The sequence below is a fragment of the Poromitra crassiceps genome (genome assembly GCF_964638095.1).
Source record: "Poromitra crassiceps genome assembly, chromosome: 28".
Lineage (NCBI taxonomy): Eukaryota > Metazoa > Chordata > Actinopteri > Beryciformes > Melamphaidae > Poromitra > Poromitra crassiceps.
The window spans coordinates 7,106,511-7,129,973 of NC_139651.1; the positions used below are offsets into that span (position 1 = coordinate 7,106,511).

General features: G+C 44.4%; 1 protein-coding gene across 1 annotated transcript; it reads right to left on the reverse strand.

Annotated features, from left to right (window-relative positions):
- Window positions 1–210: 210 nt before the first annotated feature.
- Window positions 211–23,180, reverse strand: lpcat2 (lysophosphatidylcholine acyltransferase 2). The gene is made up of 14 exons (XM_083662200.1): window positions 22,958–23,180; window positions 22,348–22,484; window positions 17,903–18,120; window positions 15,577–15,689; window positions 14,822–14,882; window positions 11,438–11,496; window positions 9,418–9,452; window positions 8,055–8,109; window positions 7,420–7,502; window positions 6,714–6,839; window positions 5,469–5,622; window positions 4,761–4,859; window positions 2,530–2,671; window positions 211–2,168 (listed from the first exon to the last, which is right to left on the reverse strand). The coding sequence occupies exons 1-14, from the start codon at window positions 23,066–23,068 to the stop codon at window positions 1,987–1,989; spliced, it is 1,575 nt and encodes a 524-aa protein (XP_083518326.1). The 5' UTR covers window positions 23,069–23,180; the 3' UTR covers window positions 211–1,986.
- Window positions 23,181–23,463: the final 283 nt, after the last annotated feature.

Sequence of the window (23,463 nt, forward strand, 5' to 3'; positions counted from 1 at the left end):
CAGTCATCTCTCACATACACACACTGGTATCATTGCAATGGATCACTGCTGGCACCTAGTGGCGGTTTTGTAGAACACATGCATTACACTCATGCCTCATCACAAAAGTCTAAGTATGAAACTCTCATCATTTTCCCCACAGTGAGAAAGAGAGGTGGGGGGGGGGGGGGAAACACGAGTCGGGAGAGTTAAAATTGTACTCTTGTTTTTATCGCAGAAAGCAAACTTTGCTGTGTTAACAAAAATTCACATAATTGCAATGCACCCTAGCTAAATAAATAACAATGCCGCTACTGTACTCATTTGAAAGCATATATACCCCCCTCAGGAATATGCTCCTCTGAGCAAGGCAGCGGTGCCTGTTTGCTCACAAATTGGCCTATTTTCAGTGTGGTGCTGTGCTTTGGTAAGTAGACTTACAGCTGCAGAGAGAGGCACTGCTGTCTCAGCAACAACGCACGGCAAAAGAGAATGTAAATAGAAACACATGCAAAGCAAAACCTTTGGCTAATTATACAGCCGTCTTACAAGATCTGTGTCCCTGAGCGCTGGGGAGAAAAAGTGTCAAGCGCAGAACGTCTTGGTTAGACATACATAGCTTCAGTGCACAACCTCTGTGTGGGTTTGCCAGCTTGGGTATATCTTAATAAAGCATACACTAATTATACTGCAACAACAACACATAATAATCATGAGGATTCTCTGGTTTATATGAGGTGGTGGAGGTTTGGCAATCTTTACCAGTTAATTACAGAAGAGACCGTATAATTCAGAAAGACTGGGTTCAATTCAATGGCATTGTGAGACAATCGACTATAAACTTAAAATAATAACTTCAGGTAATAATCACAAATCACCGACATCATCATTGGGATCTAATGAAATATGTAGGGGTTTTGCAACACCTTTTCTTTAAAAGGGCCTTATACCAGTGCAGTAACCACTCCAGTGTATTAGCCTATGGAAAAGTATTGTAAATACATAACAGTACTATGTACAGGTACTTGATGAAAATCTCCCTAACACATACAGTACTAACTCACGATTCAAATGACTCCCTCAATGTAAATGATGTATTTGGAAGAGTTTCATAAATGTTGTATACATAGAATACTCTTCCGTAGGTTAATATAGACCAGAAGATTAAATTCAAGTTTAGGATTTAATTTAAAACACTGGGGTGCCTGCATGACACACATCTTAAGATCTAGGATACAAGACGGGAGTTTCGTTACACATTTGGATCCTACAAATAACTTTTCAATTATTTTCTGTAGTAAACACATGACCAACAGATAACGGACAACAGACATCAACAAAATGGTTCTTGTGCAGTGGCTTGAGGCAGTTGCTCTTGAAAATCCTCATAAGGCACCAAAATTGAAAATAGTAGCACTGTAAAAACGATAGGTGTCTAAGAAAATATTGATGGCCTTGAGTATCACGAAATGTTTTGGCATACTGTATCGATTCTCAAAAAAAAAAAAAAAAAAAGTGTAACTTTACATGTAAAGATTTGTGGCAGTGGTTCATTTTGTGTTGCGTTTAAAACCTCCACCGCTAGTTAGCAGTGTTGTAACTTCAGCCATTTGACTCTACGTACTGACATAAAAAGGTAAACCATTTACTCAGATTTGACGCATAATGTGTTCTCTATAATATGACAGTTTTGCTAAAATTGGATAAAACAAATCGCAATATATCTCCTTGCTTAATGTATCGCAATATATTGAGAAGTAGCACCTGTATCGTTATACGTATCATATCGCCAGGTTCTTGACAATACACAGCCCTAAAAAAAACGTGTCGATAAAAAGGCAAGCGCATGTCATCCTATAGTATGGGTGTGCAGTAGTAAAAATTCCATTTGCTTATAAATCAGTTAGTGCAAAAGACACTCTTGCGTCTGCCCTCTCAGTGCAGTGTGAACAGTGGTGTGTGTGTGTCTCAGTGCGTGGCAGCAGAGTTCGCGCTCGTCCTTCCGTCTCAGTCGTCTTTCTTGTCGGAGATGCTGTCCTCCTGTTTGTCCTCTGGACTCGTGTGATCGGCCTCTTCCTCGTCGTCGTCCAGACTGGCCTCCTGGAGGGCCTGGTATCGCTGGAGCTCCAGGTAGGTGGTGAAGAGCTTGGCGTACTCCGGGTGGGTGGAGGCGAACGCTTGGAATTCAGCTGGAGTACCACAGGCACACGGGAGAGTGTTAGAACATACTGTATTAATATATATAATATAAATAGGCATACAGCTCGGGATGTGGGAAGCTCAAATAAATGAAGACAAACTAAACGCATAAAGAAATTTCTAGTTTGTATAATTAGACTTGTGATTTGTTCAAATTCTTGCAATATTACCAAGCAAAAACAACCACAGACATTTTGGAGGAAGCCTGTTGTAAAATCGAAACATTTTTGGTCGCAATAATCGTAAGGAGAGAAAAAATTAAATAAAAATTATGCATGAGAAGCTAAATGCTCGGCACGAAGCTAGGAGCTAGCTAGATCTTTAGCTGAGCCTCAAACGGAGTCGACTGACCGAAAGTGATGAAGCCGGAGCCGTCGGCATCGATCTCCTTGAAGAGCTTGGCCATGTTCAGATCGGAGACACCCAGAGCCGAGCGCAGCAGCGCGGCAAACTCCTCCCGCGTGATCCTCTCATCCTCATCGGTGTCAAACAACTGAGAAGAGAGCAAGGAAGAAAACGGTATTTCGCTTAAAAACACAAAGTTGCATGTTCAGAAACAGATAGAAATGTACAGAAAAAAAAATATATTAAAAAGATCAGAATGGGTATGAGAAAGCTCATGTAAAACAGAACTCTCTCCCCAGACTCAAATATTATGTGGAATCGCTGCGCTCCGCATACTACATATTAGAGTCTGTGGCTGTGCCACTTCGCTGCCCCTGCTGCTGTTTTGACGGTGGTACAATTGATTGACTGACACTGACAGCACCAATGGAGTAGTGGTTTTCAAAAGTCACCAGGGTCACGTTGGGTGGGCGTGCATGATCGCTAAAGTCGTTGCTGATTGGTGCCCCCAGGATTCCTGGGGAACCAATCACTGGCCAGGATTCTGACATCAGTCTGGAGGGAGCAGCAGTGTCCCACACCCAGAGAGAGAGAGATCTGCAGCCTGCAGTAACGTAGTGTATCAGCGTAACTCTCATGGGTTTGGTGTTGAGACCAGTAAAACAGTAACCATACGGAAAAGAAAAAGTCCAGTTCATCTGAAATGAATTAGGCAACAATAGAATAGACCTCAAACTTCAGTCACACTCGCATAAGATGTACTTTGGGAGGACAATACGCACCAACATCAGCGTTCTGGAGGACGACAACATGACCAACATCACCACAATAATGTAGCACCTACTCGGATGGACAGGCCATGTCATCCACACGCCCAACACACGACTCCCCAAACAGAGCCTGTACTCCCAGCTGAACCATGGTCAGCGAGCCCCCGGCCGGGGGTCGAAACAAACAATATAAAGAAGACCAGTCTGAAGAAAATCCACATCACTATTGAGCAACTGGGAAACACTCTGACTCCACAGGAGCATCCTGGAAGAGATCCGTGCAGGAAGGAGGAACACACCACCACATCATGACATGGAACTCTGCCGTGTGGCAGAGACCAGGCGACAGCAGCTCTAGGCCTAGAAAAAGGCTCAACCAACCACCACCACCACTCACCCCTGCCCACAGCGCACCAAAGGATGTGGATCGGCCCATACAGCCATCTGAAGAGCCACAAGTGGACGAGCCAACCGAGAGGACAGTCATACTCGCCTTGAGTGACCGCCGATGATGATGATGATGATGATGCGGTTTGTCCAAAATCACATTTGACCACACGGCCACTGAAGCAGCTCCAAGTCCTCTATGCTCTCCAGTCAAACAACAGACACACATTGTTGACTTGACATTATCCATGCTTCACTGAATGCCTCCTCTGTTCCTACAGTATTGGCATAGCCCTACGGAACAGCCTGCTGTGCTTGTGTACTTTAATATCGATTGTAGACTGGGTGATAAGATTACAAATTATATATATATATATTATTAAGTTGCTCACTGATCCTGGGCTAAGCACTGTGAGATACCAGTCACATATGTGGAAACTTTGGTATGACTCTCTTTTATAATGTACTTTTGTTCTTTTATTGTGCCCTTATGTGCTTTTTGTAATTGTGTATGTGACATCTATGAACCAAGTGTCTGTCAATAAAGGTTTGATTGATATATATATATATATATATATATATATATATATATATATATATATATATATATATATATATATATGTATATATATATATATATATATATATATATATATATATATATATATATATATATATATATATATATATATATATATATATATAATATAGGTTTACTTCCTTGGAGTAGGATCTCAGAAATGCCAAAATCCCTGGCACGACAGTGTAGAGTTTACCATGAATGGTGTGATAAACAAAATGTAGTCGAAGAAACACCTCGTTAGTGAGAGGAGTCAGACAGACCGTGGGCCACAAGTATACTCTGTACAAAGTTGTATATGTTTAGACGCACAGAGAATCTCATTCTAATCCCAGTTACTCAAGTAATCTGTTTTGAGTCAATGCATGTCGGTCTAAATGCCACTGGCACATATACACATTTCTGTGCACCCTTATTCAGTACACGTTCAAATCCGGTATATTCGACCAGCCTTCCCCTAGTAGGAACGCAGCATCATCAGAATAGTTCTTCTATCCTACCTGGAAAGCCATGCGGAGAACTTCATCGGTGTTGGCCGGTCGACACAAGATCGTCACGCCAATAACATACTCTCTGAAGTCTATGGTGCCGTCTCCATTCTAGACAGGGTCAAAAGTTCAAGGAAAGATTATTGCGTCGTTAAATGCACAGATATAACATATAATATAGTTTCAATTTAATGTCATTTTACACAAGTGGAGGAAGACAGTGTAAGGTGTGCCTGTATCTAGCACTTCTTATCCATAATAATAATGACATGTTTTGATTATTGAAATCCTCTTTTTGAACTCAACCCCTCCAGCAGGTGATACAGCTCCTTGGGAGGGAAGCCAAACTGCTTGAATCATAGCTTCTTCCCCCAAAGTTGTTTCAATCCTGAACCCTCAGCAACAGCATAAATTAAGTGCAGTGACATCATAGCCTGGTACACTAGTGACATCATACCTGTGTGTGTAATCCTGAATATACAAGATTGTTGCACATTATATTGTCTATCCATCATTATGGACCTTGAGATTTGAGATTTGTTTTACATTTTAAAGTGTGCTATATAAATTAAAGCCATTATTATTATTATTATGGTATGTTCACTGCTGCACTGAAGTGTGCACAATGTCAGAGCAATTTTTCCACCTGTACATTTATAGCGAAGTCCAAAAGGTTGGTTGTGTGGCAATAAAAATATATTTGATTGACATGCTTCTCACCCTGTCAAACAGTGTAAACAGTTCCTGGAGGGCGGGGTTGACAGGCAGCTTTAGGAAACTGGCAAACTCCTCAATGGTGATGCGGCCTCCCTTACAGGAGCTGGCCATGGCCGCGAAGCCCTCCAGCTCCTTCTTCACATTGTCCCACTTCAGGCTGGGGGAGAACGAGTAGGACACAAGGATGTGTGGTGAGGAAGTTGTGGGCGTAGGTTAGGTTAGGTTAGGTGAGGTGAGGTCAGTTTGGAATCAGGTCGAGGCCAAGATCTCACCACTCACTCAACTTTATGGGCCAATCACTTTTACACTGCGTGTAAACAAACGTTTCTAACCCGACTTTCATTGGTACAAAGCTGTTCGCCCTAAAGGACTGGAGTCGTTCTGAGATAAGAAAGGTATGTTATACTGAAGAAGAGGAAGCTTGAGTTGCCCGGCACCAACTGGCTCAGATTCCTGCAAATCAGAAATGATGTTCGATCCAAGATTCGCACCTTTGAGGCGCTCCCAAACGAACATGCTTTTTTCAATGTATTGCTGAGCCCTCCTCACTCCAAGCATTTAATCTCTGGATTTGTACGTATCTGTTTGATAACTGCAACACAGCCTCTACTGAGGGAGTTTAGAGAAGCATGGCACGGGGGGGGGAACTTGGTGTTGATTTATCTGACATTATATGTAGTGACCAGAGCAAGAACACTGAGTCAGTGTTGTTACTGTGTAGTGACCAGAGCAGGAAACCAAACTTTACCAACCACTTTCACTATTTAACCAATGCAACACCATTTGCAGAACAAAAAGGAACCCTCAAGCAATGCTTGTCAATAAGGCCATGTTCACATTACAGGCAAATCAGATTTGCTGATAAAGTCATTAATCATCATTATCTTGATTGGTTTCTCAAATCTGATTTGGGAGTGTGTCCGCACTGCCACAAATCTGATTTGGGCAAGTGTTCAAGTCGGATCGGTGTGTCCAGACCCTCCATATGTGGTTTGGGACAAGTGACACAAATCAGACTTGGAGCTGTCGCATCCAGACTCATAAAACCAATCTGGATAGAATCACGAATAGGTCATTAAAGTTCACAAATCAGATTTGGGCCTCCTAGTCTGAGCATGGCCTAAGTGGCTGGTAAAGTAGAGCAAAACAAATAAACACTTCGTAGCCACAGCCTGGCTAAAGCACCGTTTGGCAGATAGCTAGTGTTCATTTCCCTCTCAGCGGTGTGCCTGAGTGCAAAGGACATACTTGAGTTTGCGGCTGATCTTGGTGAACTCCACCAGGCCGGCCTCCATGGGCAACGTCAACTCCCCCGCTGAGATCATGAGACGGCAGTCTTCATACGTGTGGTCGGTCACCGGAACTCCCAAAGCCCTGCAACAAGACGTGGTCGCCGGATAGACTCAATGACTGTCACCTCCAGTGGCCAGTTCATGTGATGCACCCATCGAGTAAATAGACTCTTTACACTCTTAACACAGATCTAATGTCAGTAAAAAAAAAGTGCAGAGCTACTAACTACATCGATTCCACACCACATACACTGCCGTTATTCAAACCATATTAAAGTACATGCAGTGACAGCATGAATACCCACAGAGGGAATCGAACCCCCAACCTTGACAGTATTCCAGTAGTGTGACGCAGTACCAATTAAGCTATATCCTACTTGATAAATACAAGACACCTTTATGTATATCCATATCAGAGATGCTCACGAGTCATTTTTTTCAAGTCCAAGTCGAGTCTCAAGTCTTTACAAGTCTTAAGTAAAGTCTTAAGTCACACACACAAAAAATTTAATAAAAATAAAGATTGTTCACAAGTCCCAAATCTCAAGTCCAAGTCAAGTCTCAAGTCTTTGAGGGCAAGTCTCAAGTCACTGTGTGTGTGTGACGTAAGTGCGACTCAAGTCCAAGTCTCAAGTCCAAGTCCCCATCTCTGATACACTTACTGGGCCATTACGTTTCGCACAGTGTTGGCAAACAGAGCCGGGCTTTTCTTTTCCTCCTCTGTGGGAATCTGTGGAGGCAGGAACTGAGAAATGCAACAGAACCATTACAAAGGTCTCAAGGAAGGTCGAACAGGAAGTAAACTCCCAAAGCTCTGCATGGAAACTACTAACCTCTCATGCCAACAAATACATTAAAAAAAGCCTGCTAGTCATTATAGTAATGTGCTTCTGTCTGTACTGATCCTCCATAGACTCTAAAACCCCCATTGAGTAGACTGTATTTCAGCCATTAACCCATTGATACCTGATGCAGCATTTGTGTGTGTATCCCTTTAAGTCTTAAAGGGATACGCACACAAATGAGGGATATACACGCAAATGCTGCATCAGGTATCAATGGGTTAAAGGCTACACACTTATCTTCACCCTGTGTAGCTCTACAGTATTGGCCAAGAATGGCACCACCACACCGCCACTAAAGTTGGACAATTACCGTAGTCAACAAAAAGTCTGAAATTGCAATATTGACTTTTGCAACAAGACAGGAAGGTGTTGCAAGTCAGACAACATCTTACAAATCTATATCCGTAACCTCCCCCACATTCCTTTTCCTGGTTAAAAAAAAAGATAGATACCTCTATCTCTACTGTGGTGTAGAGCTGGCACAGTGTCAGAAGCAGCAGCCTCTTCCTGCAAAAACCACCAAGCAGCACAGTTTTAACATCACATCTTCTCAAGATTCAAGATTCAAGATTCAAGATTTATTAAGTGTCCCAAAAGGGCAAATTGGATTGCAAAAAGCGTAGTACGAAGTACATACATAAAAACAAATAAGACAAAAAAAACATTGTAAAAACAGTCTAGAGCAGCAGTTTAAAGTGCAACACAATAGTTAAAGTGCAAATGACAACAGTAGCAATGATCTAAGTAGAGATATACAGTAGAGATATAAAGTGCATAGTAGCAAAGTGCAGTTCACTCTCAGCAGCACATTTATATCACAAGAAAGAGCTACAATGTATCATTGTATTAAAGCACAAAAGAAAAAACCTCAGTCCAGACCAAAGGGCAGACAAAGTATATAATACAGATATACTGTACTGTTTCAATTCAATAGGATCAAAAGTTGTTCTTTAAAGAGGCGATTGTCTTAAAATACTGATGATGGCCTCAAAAGTTCCAACTCTTCCTACAATGCTGTAGCGTCTGTTAAGTTGCTTGTTGAAAAATCACACCCAGGTGTTGAAGTAAGTGGTGCAGGTTTGCAGGTCGCACCCTTCTCCTCCACCCCTTTCCCCCCGACACTGTGTGTGTGCGTGCTTCGATTCGCTTTCTCCACAGCGTGCCAAAGTCTCGGCAGTGAGGAAATGAATGAATTCTCCGTTCATTTCCAGACGTTTCTTAAACTGTGCGTGCATGCGCGTGCGTCCCTACCCCCGCCCCCCCCATTTACCTCCCCAATTGTACTAGGCCAATTCCCCCTCCTGCTACCCCGGGCACTACCCGTGTTTTACCGGCTTTGAACTGCTATCGACCTCGAGACGAGACACTCTCGCGCTCGCTCTACGCCTGTGTCTATGTCTGTGCAGACCGGGGAGCTGGGGGCGGGGCCTGTGTCTCTGTCTGCGCAGACCGGGGAGCTGGGGGCGGGGCCTGTGTCTCTGTCTGTGCAGACCGGGGAGCTGGGGGCGGGGCCTGTGTCTCTGTCTGCGCAGAGCGGGGAGCTGGGGGCGGGGCCTAGGCTAAATCTCGTCCACACATCTTGCCCACACACATCTTGTGCTCTAGCACACATAGTCAGTTATAGAAGCGGTTAAAAAAGGAACCGGTTTAGAAAAAGTCGCACCAGTTACCACACTTCCCCAAAGCAGAAGCTTCTCAACAGATAGATCCTGGTCGAAAGCGTAGAAGTTGGTGAACGCATCAAAAGCAGAGGTAGCTGTTAACCGTGCAGACCAACATCAAGGCAATAATCATGAGACTAATGTGCATACTTACGAGCTGAAACCTTGCCAAGTCCAAGTGACTGTATCCTGGAGAAAAAAAAATCACAATGATAATTTGTATTCTCCACATGCGCGCGCGCACACACACACAAAACTAATGAGGTACCGTCAAGTCCCTGGTGTTACTTGCTACCAGTCTGTGTTTATGGCTGCTTGCATTCAAAAGTCATGGCTTATGATTTGAGTGTGCCGACAGTGCAGACAGCTACATCTGTAAGAAGTGAAATGTCAGAAATCATGAAAGGATGAGAACAAAACCTTGTTTGTCTTGATGGGAATGTTCATTAGTATGTACTCCACTGTGATGTTTCACACTCAGCTCTGCCTCCACTGTATGTCCAGTACAGACCAGGCACAAATAGTGAATATATAGCTGTATGTCCAGTAGAGACCAGGCACAGATAGTGACCTATATGGCTGTATGTCCAGTACAGACCAGGCACAGATAGTGAATATATAGCTGTATGTCCAGTACAGACCAGGCACAGATAGTGAATATATAGCTGTATGTCCAGTAGAGACCAGGCACAGATAGTGACCTATATGGCTGTATGTCCAGTACAGACCAGGCACAGATAGTGAATATATAGCTGTATGTCCAGTACAGACCAGGCACAGATAGTGAATATATAGCTGTATGTCCAGTACAGACCAGGCACAGATAGTGAATATATAGCTGTATGTCCAGTACAGACCAAGCACAGATAGTGAATATATAGCTGTATGTCCAGTACAGACCAGGTACAGATAGTGAATATATAGCTGTATGTCCAGTACAGACCAAGCACAGATAGTGAATATATAGCTGTATGTCCAGTACAGACCAGGTACAGATAGTGAATATATAGCTGTATGTCCAGTACAGACCAGGCACAGATAGTGCACTATATGGCTGTATGTCCAGTACAGACCAGGCACAGATAGTGAATATATAGCTGTATGTCCAGTACAGACCAGGCACAGATAGTTAATATATGGCTGTATGTCCAGTACAGACCAGGCACAGATAGTGAATATATAGCTGTATGTCCAGTACAGACCAGGCACAGATAGTGAATATATAGCTGTATGTCCAGTACAGACCAGGCACAGATAGTTAATATATAGCTGTATGTCCAGTACAGACCAGGCACAGATAGTGGACTATATGGCTGTATGTCCAGTACAGACCAGGCACAGATAGTGGACTATATGGCTGTATGTCCAGTACAGACCAGGCACAGATAGTGACCTATATGGCTGTATGTCCAGTACAGACCAGGCACAGATAGTGACCTATATGGCTGTATGTCCAGTACAGACCAGGCACAGATAGTGGACTATATGGCTGTATGTCCAGTACAGACCAGGCACAGATAGTGGACTATATGGCTGTATGTCCAGTACAGACCAGGCACAGATAGTGGACTATATGGCTGTATGTCCAGTACAGACCAGGCACAGATAGTGGACTATATGGCTGTATGTCCAGTACAGACCAGGCACAGATAGTGGACTATATGGCTGTATGTCCAGTACAGACCAGGCACAGATAGTGGACTATATGGCTGTATGTCCAGTACAGACCAGGCACAGATAGTGACCTATATGGCTGTATGTCCAGTACAGACCAGGCACAGATAGTGAATATATAGCTGTATGTCCAGTACAGACCAGGCACAGATAGTGAATATATAGCTGTATGTCCAGTACAGACCAGGCACAGATAGTGAATATATACATTAGCTGTATGTCCAGTACAGACCAGGCACAAATAGTGAATATATAGCTGTATGTCCAGTACAGACCAGGCACAGATAGTGAATATATACATTAGCTGTATGTCCAGTACAGACCAGGCACAAATAGTGAATATATAGCTGTATGTCCAGTACAGACCAGGCACAGATAGTGACCTATATGGCTGTATGTCCAGTACAGACCAGGCACAGATAGTGAATATATAGCTGTTAAGATGTGAGGCAAAACTAACAACTGCTGTTTTACATTTTACAATGTGTTACATCACCCACCAGTCTGTTGGGATATCTCATTAGTATAGGCTGCACAGGGACGCCTGGGATAAAGGCACCTAGGGGTGTGGGTGAGGAGAGAGAGAGAAGGAGAAAGACAGATGCAGAGAGAGAGAGAGAGAGGGAGAGAGAGAGAGAGAGAGAGAGAGAGAGAGAGAGAGAGACAGATGCAGAGAGAGAGAGAGAGAGAGAGAGAGAGAGAGAGAGAGAGACAGACGCAGAGAGAGAGAGGGAGAGGGAGAGAGAGAGAGAGAGAGAGAGAGAGAGAGAGAGAGAGAGAGAGAGAGAGAGAGAGAGAGAGAGAGACAGACGCAGAGAGAGTTAGTTAATATTTTTGGGATACTTAGTTGACAACAGGACACATAGCAGAATACACTGAGCTCAAAGAAAACATCGATAACATTGATCAAATCACGACTGTTAAAGGTCTTTGCTGTTGTCCTAATCTAACGCCATACTAAGCATGTCTGGAGCATCTATTTATCTTATTCTCTATATCTCTACCTATCTCTTTATAGTTGTTGTCAGTAATAATGAGAAAGCAACGATTAAAGTGTCACAGAATATCATAACTATGATATCACGTCTGCTTTCCACCGTTATGAAATTGTAACCAGAGACCTGATCATGAACATACAGACGCAAGAAGAAACACATCAGAGATACAGTCATCTCTCATTAGAAAAGAATACGAGTTCAACTGTAGAAGTTGTCTGACTAAACTTCAACTAAAGCAGATAAAAGCCCATCGCTGTGTCATGGATCCACTCCCCCACCTCTTCAGAAGCCCGTTAGTGTGCATCACAGGTGCTAACAAACGATAGCTAACAGCTATCTGCTTTGTGGATTTGCATTATGTTGCTATAAGCAAATGCTAAGTACTGTATAGGCAAATTCTGGAGCGGTTACTTCTTTGGTAACCACATTCAGAAACAAGCCCTCTGGACTCGAATTTCGAGACTTTTGTAACAGACAACATAACTGACGCTATTATCAATTGACCTGATCTGATAATTGTACTACAGTAGTAGTAGTAGTATTTATTTGATGTGCTGCATAGACTGTCAGCTTTACTGTTGCAAGTAAAAAGCTTCCGGCTGTTGGTCTTCCTCTTTTCTTGTCTTTTTTTCCTTTTCTTTAGAGCAGTGTTTCTCAACTGGTGGGTCGGGAGCCAAAAGTGGGTCGCGGGGACGTTTTGAGTGGGTCACGGACGTGTGCATGAGGAAAAAAAGTTCTTCTACTCATCGAGCGTCCGCGGCCAACATGAGAGGCTGTAGCGGGCTCATTTTTATAGCCAGAGTGAAGATGCTGGTACCATATGAAACTAGAAGACGTAAGGCAGGGGTGTCAAACATGCGGCCGGGGGCCAGATCCGGCCCCCCAAAGGGTCCAATCCGGCCCCAAAGGATGACTCTGCAAAGTGTGAAAACTGCACTGAGAAGTCCTTCAATCCAATGTGATGCACTTGTGAAGGCTAAAGGCCATGGCACACCAATCAAACATTCTCAAACAAACACCAACAGACAATTGTCTGTGAATGTTGGCAGATGTTGGAGATTGTTTGAAAGCATGGCACACCGACCAAACATATTCAGCACAACAGTCCCAAACATGTAAAAAAGAAACACCAGAAAAATAGAAACTGCACTGTGTTACAGCACATAGAAGATGGCTCAGACTGACAAAGTTAGTTATACATCTGTCGAGTAATACAATGATACACCCAGTTTATTTCTTTTGTAGCGACAGATGGCCTTCAAACGCCACACTCACGTGACGCTTCTTGAGAGAGAGGTGAGGTAACTACATCTTTCTGCAGACTTTATCGAGGGACCATGAAGGCGTCATGTGACAGGCTAACGCTAGTTGAAGCCTGGAGGTCCTGCTGGTGGCAGCTGCAACAGTGTTTTCTCTGCTATCAACCTGGTTAATCTCGCTATATTCTTCATCACAGCGGGTCATTACCCACTGTGCACTTAATCGTGCACTAGTTCTGCATAAGCACCTGCAGCTCTCTCCTTATTTTACTGACGTTCTCAGTGATCACACGGCTGTTTACATGTGTTTCTGAACGGCTAGCTAGTTATTAGCATAGCTCGCTGTTAGCCGTCATGGATGTTCTCTCTCTCCCTCATGTAACCTTGCTGCGCATATTAACATTACTTATTTGCGGGAGTGCATGGGAGAAGTCTCCCGCTAGTGTTGTTGATGCCACTGGTGATGGCACATGGTTGGCAGAGAAACGTATGTTTGCTGCGTCGCGTGTAACGTTAATTTAGAGGAGGCTCTGCCTCTGACCAAACTGACCAGACAACCGCATGCATTAGGCGCGCATGCGTGAGCTCCGTTTCCATGGATACGCGACTGAAAACATGGGAAGTTACCAGACAACAGCGAACAGCGAACAACGCCGGATTGAACAAGTCGAATCCTGGCAAACATGACAGAACATCGCCGAACACGAACAGACAAGGACAGACAGCTATGGCACACCAAACGAACATTTGTCTTTGTTCGTGTTTGTTCGTGTTTGTTTGTGTTTGTTTGAGAATGTTCGTTTGGTGTGCCATGGGCTTAAGAGGTACCAGGTTTCAGGAGCAAGTTACATATTAAGTTGCCTATTCATGTTATCTGTATTAATCACTAAATGGTCAGGTATTTTCATTACCTTTGCTTGACTATAGAGAATTGCACAGTTGCCATCAATTGTAATCAGGAGTGTAGTGATAAATACAGAGGTGGGTAAACTATCCAAGGTGAGTAGTTTACCCACCTTGTTTGCCCTCATTGATTGATACAGTTGATCTGAAAATAGGTGAGTAAATGATCTGCCTCATTTCAAAGGGGTGGGTAAACTGTTTACTTGTGTTTACCCTCGACTACACCCCTGATTGTAATGCACAGTACAGACAGCAGATAATGTGCTTGAAGGTATCTGAGATAACCCTACGTGTTGTAGGGTTGTACCTGTCATTCTTTACACTAAGATAAACGGGAACATTTTGAGGCTTTGTCATTTATTTATTGTCTGGCCCACTTGACAACGGACTTGATGACTAAGGAAACATGTGGGTCAGGAGGCTAGTAGACCAGTTGAGAACCACTGCTTTAGAGAGCGTGTCTTTTTTAATATAGAAAACTAGAAGGGCACTCGGAGACTGAAGACCACCAAGGCCAATTATTTGTGAGTCAGATCCGGATCTGCTCCAAAGTTTAACAGGTTCTTCTTTGGCCCGGGCTACACCCGTCCACAAAGTTTCAAGAAAATCGGGACAGTAGTTTTTCTGTAATCCTGCTGACAAACAGACAAACAAAAAGTACTGATGATAACATAACCTCCTTGGTAGAGGTCAGAGGTCAAAAGCTATTCTTTGCATACCTTACCTTGTTTGAAAGTGATAAGACATGAGCGATTTGTACATGTGCCTTCTGGGAAAATCAGAACCTGGAGAACAAAGCATATAAAATATACATAATAATGATTGTAGCCTCATGCAAAGATAGAAGTTTTTTTTTTTCATATTTGGCAATTGCAAGACAGAAGATCAAAAACTAGAATGTAGTTTTAACTGTTACAATCATTTGTGATCAAATAATGTAACAAAAGTAGACAATGTTATTCTTTTATCATTATTGTGGCAAAGGAACTCGCACTGGAATAGTTTTGGGGCTAGCAGTTCTGTTCCTCTCACTCCAGTGTGTGTCTCGATAGCTACGTTTATTTGTTCTTGAAGATGACTTTATTGAAGTAACGCTGCTTATATTTGAGAAGCTTTTTGTACATATACTTTGCCTAGTCCTCTAGCAATTCAAAATAAGGAAGTGTGATTATAGAACAGAGGTCCTCTGAAACTGACAGAGGAAGTTGGAAAGCCAAAGAAACATCCTGAGTTCGGTTTTCCGATGCTTTCTTAGCCAAAACTAACGAGGTCAAAGTTTTTGTTCTACAATAATACGCTGATATTGGGCACATTTTAAAAATAAATGTCCAAAAACGGAAACACTGCTGATCTACAAGACACAATGTTCTGTGGGCGTGTATGTGTATGTGTGTGTGTGTGTGTGTGTGTATGCGTATGTGTGTGTATGTGTGTGTGTGTGTGTGTGTGTGTGCGTATGTGTGTGTGTCGTGGTAACACCTGTGGCCAGCGGCCTCCCGACTTGGCTCTACTCTCGATCTCTCGGATGGTGTTCTTCCTCGAGTCGGGGTCCTGTCTGGACACCAGGACTGGCTGGAGACAACGCACAAACCCTGCATGGAGAGGGACACACACACACACACACACACACACACACACACACACACACACACACACACACACACACACACACACACACACGCACACACACACACACACACACAGACACACACGCACACGCACACACACACACATAGACAAGAGGAACATAATTGTCAGTTGTGTTTTTTGTTTGCTTCACAGATGATTTCATGGCTTTGTTGCTAATACATTAGTCTTGCTGGCCAGCCTCCTCTCCCTTCCGTCCGAGGCGTCTGGCGCCGCAGGTCTCCATAGTGGGATTGCGATGGGCGGCGCTTAGTTTCCAGCAATCCAATTTGCCGTTTTCAGCATGTAGCAACGAGCTAGCGTGTAGGTTTCTGCCGTTAGCTTGCTAGCTAGTTAGCGTTGTTGTTTTCACTGAGGCGGCAGGCCACTGTTTACAGCGACACACAGGGAGGAGGGAGCGGAAGCCGCTCTGATTGACACGGTCGGAGCCAATGACGGAGCTTGTAATAAGCCGGGAGCGGACATCCGGCTGCCACCGAAACAGTCGCTCGAATGGGAGAGCAGAGTAGAGCAGGGGAGGGTTTATCCCAGTTATGGAGACCTGCGGCACCAGACTCCTCGGATGGAAGGGAGAGGAGGCTGGCCAGCGAGACTACTACTACATTGGACAGGGTGTCTTCAGTCGAAGGTCTCTTACATGGTGGCTTGTTTTGTACTATTTAACTCATTGAGTGCCAGCCACTTTTGGAGAACGGATGCTCCCAGTGCCAGAGTTTCAGAGCGTTTTCAGTGATTTCTCGAGGCCCACAGAATATTGTGTGATATTACTATGTAAACACTGAACACGCACAAAGAACGATGAGACTCTATTCTATCATCTGCAAAAAAAAGTTTATTGATCCCATTTTCCGTTCTTTAGTTATGAGCCGGAGAAGATAGCTTGATTCATCCAAAAACATCAATTGTTTTCTAGAAGCTGAGATAATTGGCCTTTTGTGAAATTAAACATTTCAAGCACATCACTGACTCTGAAGCTAATCTTTTCTAATGTAGTCACACCTCAAAAATAATTTCCTTCAATAAAACAGTGAAGGCCAGGGAATTCTGTTTGGCAGAATAATATTTTTAGCTACAACCAGCAGCGCTGGCCCCTGCGTGCGCTGCTGGTTGCAGCTTCTTGCTGGTCTTGATTTGCTGCTGGTGGGCATCGGATATTCTGGCTTGCGTTTGTCAATCCTGTCCTGCTGCCTGGGTCTGTCTGGGTGTTGCGCGCTGCTCTGCGTGCCCCCCCCCCCCCCCCCCCCCCGCCCCGCCCCGCCTCGCCTCAACTGCACACTCCTCCTCCTGTCTGTGGTGGCTCTCTGCTGAGTTTGCTGTGCGCACAGTGAAGGGACATCGACATCCTGCTTTTTTACAGCGTTCCGCGTGTGTTTGTCACCGGCAACGATGCTTCCAGTCGAGAATAATAACAACTCCACGGTGTGGATGTGCGGATGTGCTGTCCGGCTCAATTGTGGGAGCAGATTGGCTGCTGCAGGCACAGCTGCAGTAACGTGCTTCAGCATATCGATGCATACGGATGCGATGCGATTTCCGTTTCCATAACGACTTCTTCTTTGTTTTTTCCTTGCCTTTCTGTTATGTGGAGAGCACTGTCGCCACCTAAGGGTTCTGTAAAATAGGTTAGACACATCCAATAGCTATAATATTTGTACATCAGAGGCAGAAGGCTTTGATCGACGCCCCACCGTCAAAAAACGCAATTGACGAACATGTCCGTCCTTGGCACTCTACGTTACTATTTGAAATGACGAACATGTCCGTCCTTGGCACTCAATGAGTTAATTACTTAATTGAATGATGTCAAGTTCTGAGGTGTCACTGGCGATAACGAGACAGATGAAGTCTTATCTCTCACCTGTTACCGATACTCATCTGGGATCCTGTAGCCAGTTCTCAAAGCTATTACAGTACAAGCAAACAACACGGAAGACGTTTCCCTGCACAAAACCGATTCTGCTGAATTTGTGAAGGGTGATTATGTCTGATTGAGAGTGTTAATTAATGACTGGAATTAAGAATTGAATCATATCCTATAAGCACGGAGCAACACGAACTAACATGATTTCACGTAACATAAGATAAACCATAATATTGAATAAGAATCGAGATGGGGCTGAAATAGTAGGGGCGAGATCAAAAACGAGAAGTCGCTCACTGCCGAAGATGGGCGTAGCCAGGTTCTCGAGGCGGGAGACGGTGGAGGGCAGGCCCGCGACGATGCACACGATCCCGTCGAAGAAGGTGGAGTGGGGGGCCACGGCCAGGATGGGGGCCTCGCCGCTGCCCACCTGCTGGCCCTTGACCACCACTCTGAAGCCCATGGAGAAGTAATATGCCCGCCCCAGGGCAGCCATCACCCGCCGACACATGAACCTGGGGACAGGTGAAGTAAGGTGCTTTAGACCAATTTCGAGTCAGTGGTTGCAAAAACTTAATTGATAAAAGAAGTTAATAGGTTGTTCAATTGCAAGATCGGCGCACAGCAAATCCGCCATTTTGGCCTGAAAGAGACACCCCTGATTGGCTGTCATGGTTCTATGCTGTTGTCCCATTGGCCATTGAGGCTTTTTTCAAACCAACCAAACCAAACCTTTTGTCAAACACATATCAACTCTTGCCTTCAATTCTCTCTGCAAGTAGGAAACAAGCTGTAGAGATTCCCGGAATAAGGAAAAAAAAAGTCTTGTGCCGTCTAGACACTGAGCTTTCCCACTTGGGTTTATGACTGGGAATACTGCGGCCATTTATTTGGATCCCAGACCATCCCCACAGTGAGAACGCGTCACTTTCTGCAACCAGTTCGGCTCCGCCCACGAAAATACGTAATCGTTGTTTGCAAACAAAAAAATTGACGATGACTCTGTGTAGCTCAAAGTGCAGAGCATGGCTCAGGCTCGGAAGGAATGTCCACTCCTACACACACAGCAGTGACTTCCTCATAAAGTACAGAGAGAAAGGTCAGAGAGGAGAGGAGTGTTAAAGATTGAGACTTTATGACAAGCTTACTCAAACAAACCATTTGTCCAGAGTATACAAACCTATGACATGACTGAGTAGTCAGTGTCAGTGAATAAACAAGATGAAATGATGTATTTTTACTGTTCAGTATTGGGATCGTACTCCTGCTCTTTCTGTGAACCTAAACCAGGCATGTCCAAAGTCTGGCCCGGGGGCCAAATGCGGCCCCCCGGACCGATGTTAAATGGCCCGCGGCTTGTCTCTCAAAATATACTCTTTTTTGGCCCTCCACACAGTATTGGTTAATCAAGCAAGTTCACTTTGCGTTTTTTCCCTTCACCTAACGACGACAGCACTATCATACAGTTTGTAGACAAACACCAAGTAGGAACAACACAGGCGGAACTAATGTTTTCAGACGACAAACACAATTGTATTGTATGTTTTTTTTGTTCTTATAACCTATATATGATGCGAGAAGCAGCCGGCCCCCCGGTATTTTCACTTGATGAAATCTGGCCCCCATTCAAACAAGTTTGGACACCCCTGTCCTAAACCTTTGAAATCCAGAGGAACCAGCATACAGTTTCCTCATGTATGACCTTAACTGCTAACCTGTTACCAGTAGGGGTGGGAGAAAAAATCGATTCACCTAAGTATCGCAATTTTTAATGTCACGATTTTTTTAATCGATCTTTTATTCAAGAATCGATAATCGCAAAAGCAAAAAAAAAAAAAAAAGGGGGGTTTTTTTTTTGGTGCCCGCAGTCAGGCCACTCACTGAACAGCAGGCCAGGCGCCGCCTACTGGTTTACTAGTGGTTTTATTACTTGATTAGTTAGTCTGAAGTAATAATTACACTTCAGGGTTAAAGTGGGTGCATCTCATTGTAAAATTGGACTTGGCCCAAATTAGGCTTCAAACGGCCCAAATTGGGCTTCAAACGACCCAAATTGAGCTTCAAACGGCCCAAATTGGGCTTCAAACTACCCACATTGAGCTTCAAACGGCCCAAATTGGGCTTCAAACGGCCCAAATTTCACGCGCGTCGGCCCATATCGGCCTGGCCTGCTTGGTATCTAATGCCCGGCCTGAATTATGATCCCAGTCCGCCCCTGTTTTTAACTATATCGCCCAGCCCTACTCATGATATAATATACAGTCTCTAGTGTATGATTCAACTTTTCCCATGTTCTAATCTAGTGTAAAAATGCAAACAAACTGAAAAAAGAAAAGAAAAAAAGAAACAAAAATCGCAATAAATCGTAATATCGAATCGCAATAAGCGTAGAATCGCAATACTTAAGAATCGCAATATATATCGAATCGGCACCCAAGTATCGTGATAGTATCGAATCGGGAGATAAGTGAATCGGCACAGCCCTAGTTACCAGTAGTAGAGCAACAACTGAGTGAGCTTGCAAGACCCTGACACCACAGGAGGATACGCCTTCTCTCCTGTTCCTGGTACCTGCACCTAGTTTTCTCTTTGTCTTGTATGACGAAAAAGCTGTGATCTAACTTCACAAGAATTTCCCTAAGAGCTGGAGAATAGATACATGTGGGGGGCAGTAACTACTGTCTGGATGATTCGACCGTTTAAAAAGAGCCAATAACACTTTAATCTTTCAACTGACTTTTGAGTTATGCATGTTTAAATACCTTCATAAAACATGTTTACATATCTGAACATATTCTGAATAAATGACGCATTTCAATCTGTTTAGATGCTGGCATAAACACTTAGTTGTAAACAACATAAATATCTCCTTGCTGATCTCAGTGATACGTCTCATCAAGCCGCTGAGTATTTCCTTTTCCGAGAAGAACAGCCCAAAACGGAGATAAGGCTTGTGGTGGTTGTGGCGGCTGTGTTGCAGATACGATCTGGAGAACGTTTGGTTCAGCAGAAGTGCAAAGCAGAGGCACGTTCTCTCGCTCTCTCCCCCTGCAGGTCACATCAGGAACGTTTTTCTTCTTCAGTGCGTGAACTTATCAAAGAGACCGCTTCTTCTTCTGCATGTGGCTTCAGTCAAATCATCTCACGCTGCACGGGGTCGACGCACTAGTGGGTAACTCTCTACACTTCCTTCTACAGCTGCAACCAATGCTCCAATCCAACATACCTAGAATATTAGAATATACGCTCACCAAGAACCTTCTTAGGAACATCATACTGATACTGGGTAGGCTCAGCCTTCATCTCAGTGTCAACCAGCTAGCAAAGTGCCACCCGCCTCCAGGTTGGACTTGTTGCATTCTTAGATGCTTTTCTGCTCTCCACAGTTGTAAAGCGGTTAATCTGACTGACTGAAGACTTTGTCAGCTCCAACCAGTCTGGACATTCTCCTCCGACCTCTCTCGTCAAACAAGGCGTTTGCGTCCGCAGAACTGCCCTCACTGGGTGTTTTTTTTACCACGTGCGTAGCGCGTGGTCAAGACACGTGCCGGGCGGTACCCCACGATAGTTCAGGGTATTTCTGCGATAACGACATCCTTGACGATTATGACAAAACACTGAAAACTATTTTATTATTAATTTCAAGAAATGAATCCTTGTCCTATGCACCTGTCCCAGGAAAGAGAGGTGCAGAGTTACCCTTCTAAGAACATACAATTGCAACAAAATAAGTGTTGTAATAGTACTATGTCAGCATAAATGTACGTTTGCCTTCAAATATGACCGTGGTTTGTGGTACATGCTCTTTTGTAACCAAACCACCGCTTTCAGTTCTTCTTGTTGCTGTGCGTTGCCGCAGCATAATGATGTGATGTCATTACATCAACAAGTTGGAATATTGCCATTATCACAATATGATTTTTTGACGATATGAAACTGTGACGATTTATCGATAATGATACGATATGGCACACTTCCACTCTAGACTGCTGTGTGTGAAAATCCCACAACAGTGACCGTTAAAGGACGGCTTTACCGGTAATCAACCCACTTTGTATCATTAATAATCTGGGTAATATAAAAAGCACATGTGCAGTGTTTACCTTCTCTCTCTGTGTTTTCCTCACGGAGATCTCCCAGTTCCTCTTCTGGCAAAGCGCTCCGTTCTGACGCATTATACGTCACAACGCGTCAAAACGGAGCTGTGGAAATTCTGCTGGAGACGTGGAATCTGCTCCGAGGGCGGCTGTTATTGTTTATTTTTATTTTTTAAGTATGCACACATCCGCAGAGAATCCATTGAGAGCCTTAACAAGCCGTAATGACTTGCAGCTGGTGGGGGCGGAGTTTCTGCAGGCAGCAGCATTGAGCATCTTTCTCCGTGAGGTAAACAGAGAGAGAAGGTAAAACACTGCCCATGTGCTTATATTACCGAGATTATATATGATACAAAGTGGGGTGATTACCAGTAAAGCCATCCTTTTAAAAATAGTGTATACAAATATCAACTCAAAACGGGGTTAAGAATGGAACTGTCCAATGTCCACGCATAGAAACATAGTTTGTCACCGAGATAGGATCCAGCTGGTGCATTTATTGTACTTGTCAGGTATAGTGTGTTTCTGACTTCCAAAGTCAGGTGTCTTTGAGGCTGGGCTGTGAAGTGGAGCCTACATGTATATGAGGGCATCTGAGAGGCTGTGGTGGTGGTGCAGTGGGATGGTGTTTTGCATCCTAGTTACCGTCTCCAGCCAGTCATTGGCTCTCCTTTCAGGGGGTGCATGAAGGTTGTTATGACGGCCACCGGCCATGTCACCATCAGGACCAGAGAGATGAGGATGGCACGGATAGGGACCAGGAAGATCCCCAGGAGGACACACTGGAGAGGGGCGGGGCGCACCGCACACACACACACACACACACACACACACACACACACACACACACACACACACACACACACACACACACACACACACACACACACTGAGTAGCTACTACAACGGGACAGGCTACAAACAGAGTATCCCAGTGTGTGACTGACAGCAACATACCACAGACTAGAAATATGCACAAGAGTGTAGAAATACGGAGAGCTTTCTAAAGCGCAACAACGGGTCCCATTGTCTCTGTTGCACCATAGTGCTGCACATTACACTATAATAAGCGCAGGCGTTGCGAGCGGATTGGCGTTATTGCTTCATGGGATCAGATCGGATCGGGATCACAATTTATAGGCCCTGTGGCTGCACGGTAACCTACCTGTATAATAATCACATCACCAGAGACAACAACATGCCTGGCTGTGCAACGACAGCGACGGTGGTCGCTGGAAAATACGGTCACACTCACTTTCACGATGTCAGCCCTGGAGAACGTGGTGTCTTGGACGAAGGGGTTGATGACCGCGGGCAGCAGCAGAGACTGCTGCCTCGGCAGGGAGAAGACTCTGTGCGGCGGCATGGCAGCTCAGTCAGGACACGGCCCGCGGGGACACACACAGGCAGCTGTTCTGTCAGATCGAGGTTTATTATTGTGTTATCATCCTACTTCCTCCATGTGAGTCCTCCTCAATCTCCCTCCATATCAGCCAGCCCGACCACAGAGGAGAGTCGCGCCGAGACAAGAAGGAGAAGCCTCGCTCGACGCTCTCTCCGGTTACTACTTCAAGCCCCTCCTCTCCTCCCGTGTGTGGTTGCAGGGGTCGGGGTTCGTCCTAGGACTTAGTGGTGGTCGAATTTGCACGCACCCTTTGCTACGATTTAAACCCCCCCCCCTCATCGAAAAAATAAACATATAAAAACGAGACAAAATCATAAATGTGCTGTGGAAACCTTACGATTTTTTTTAAATCTGAT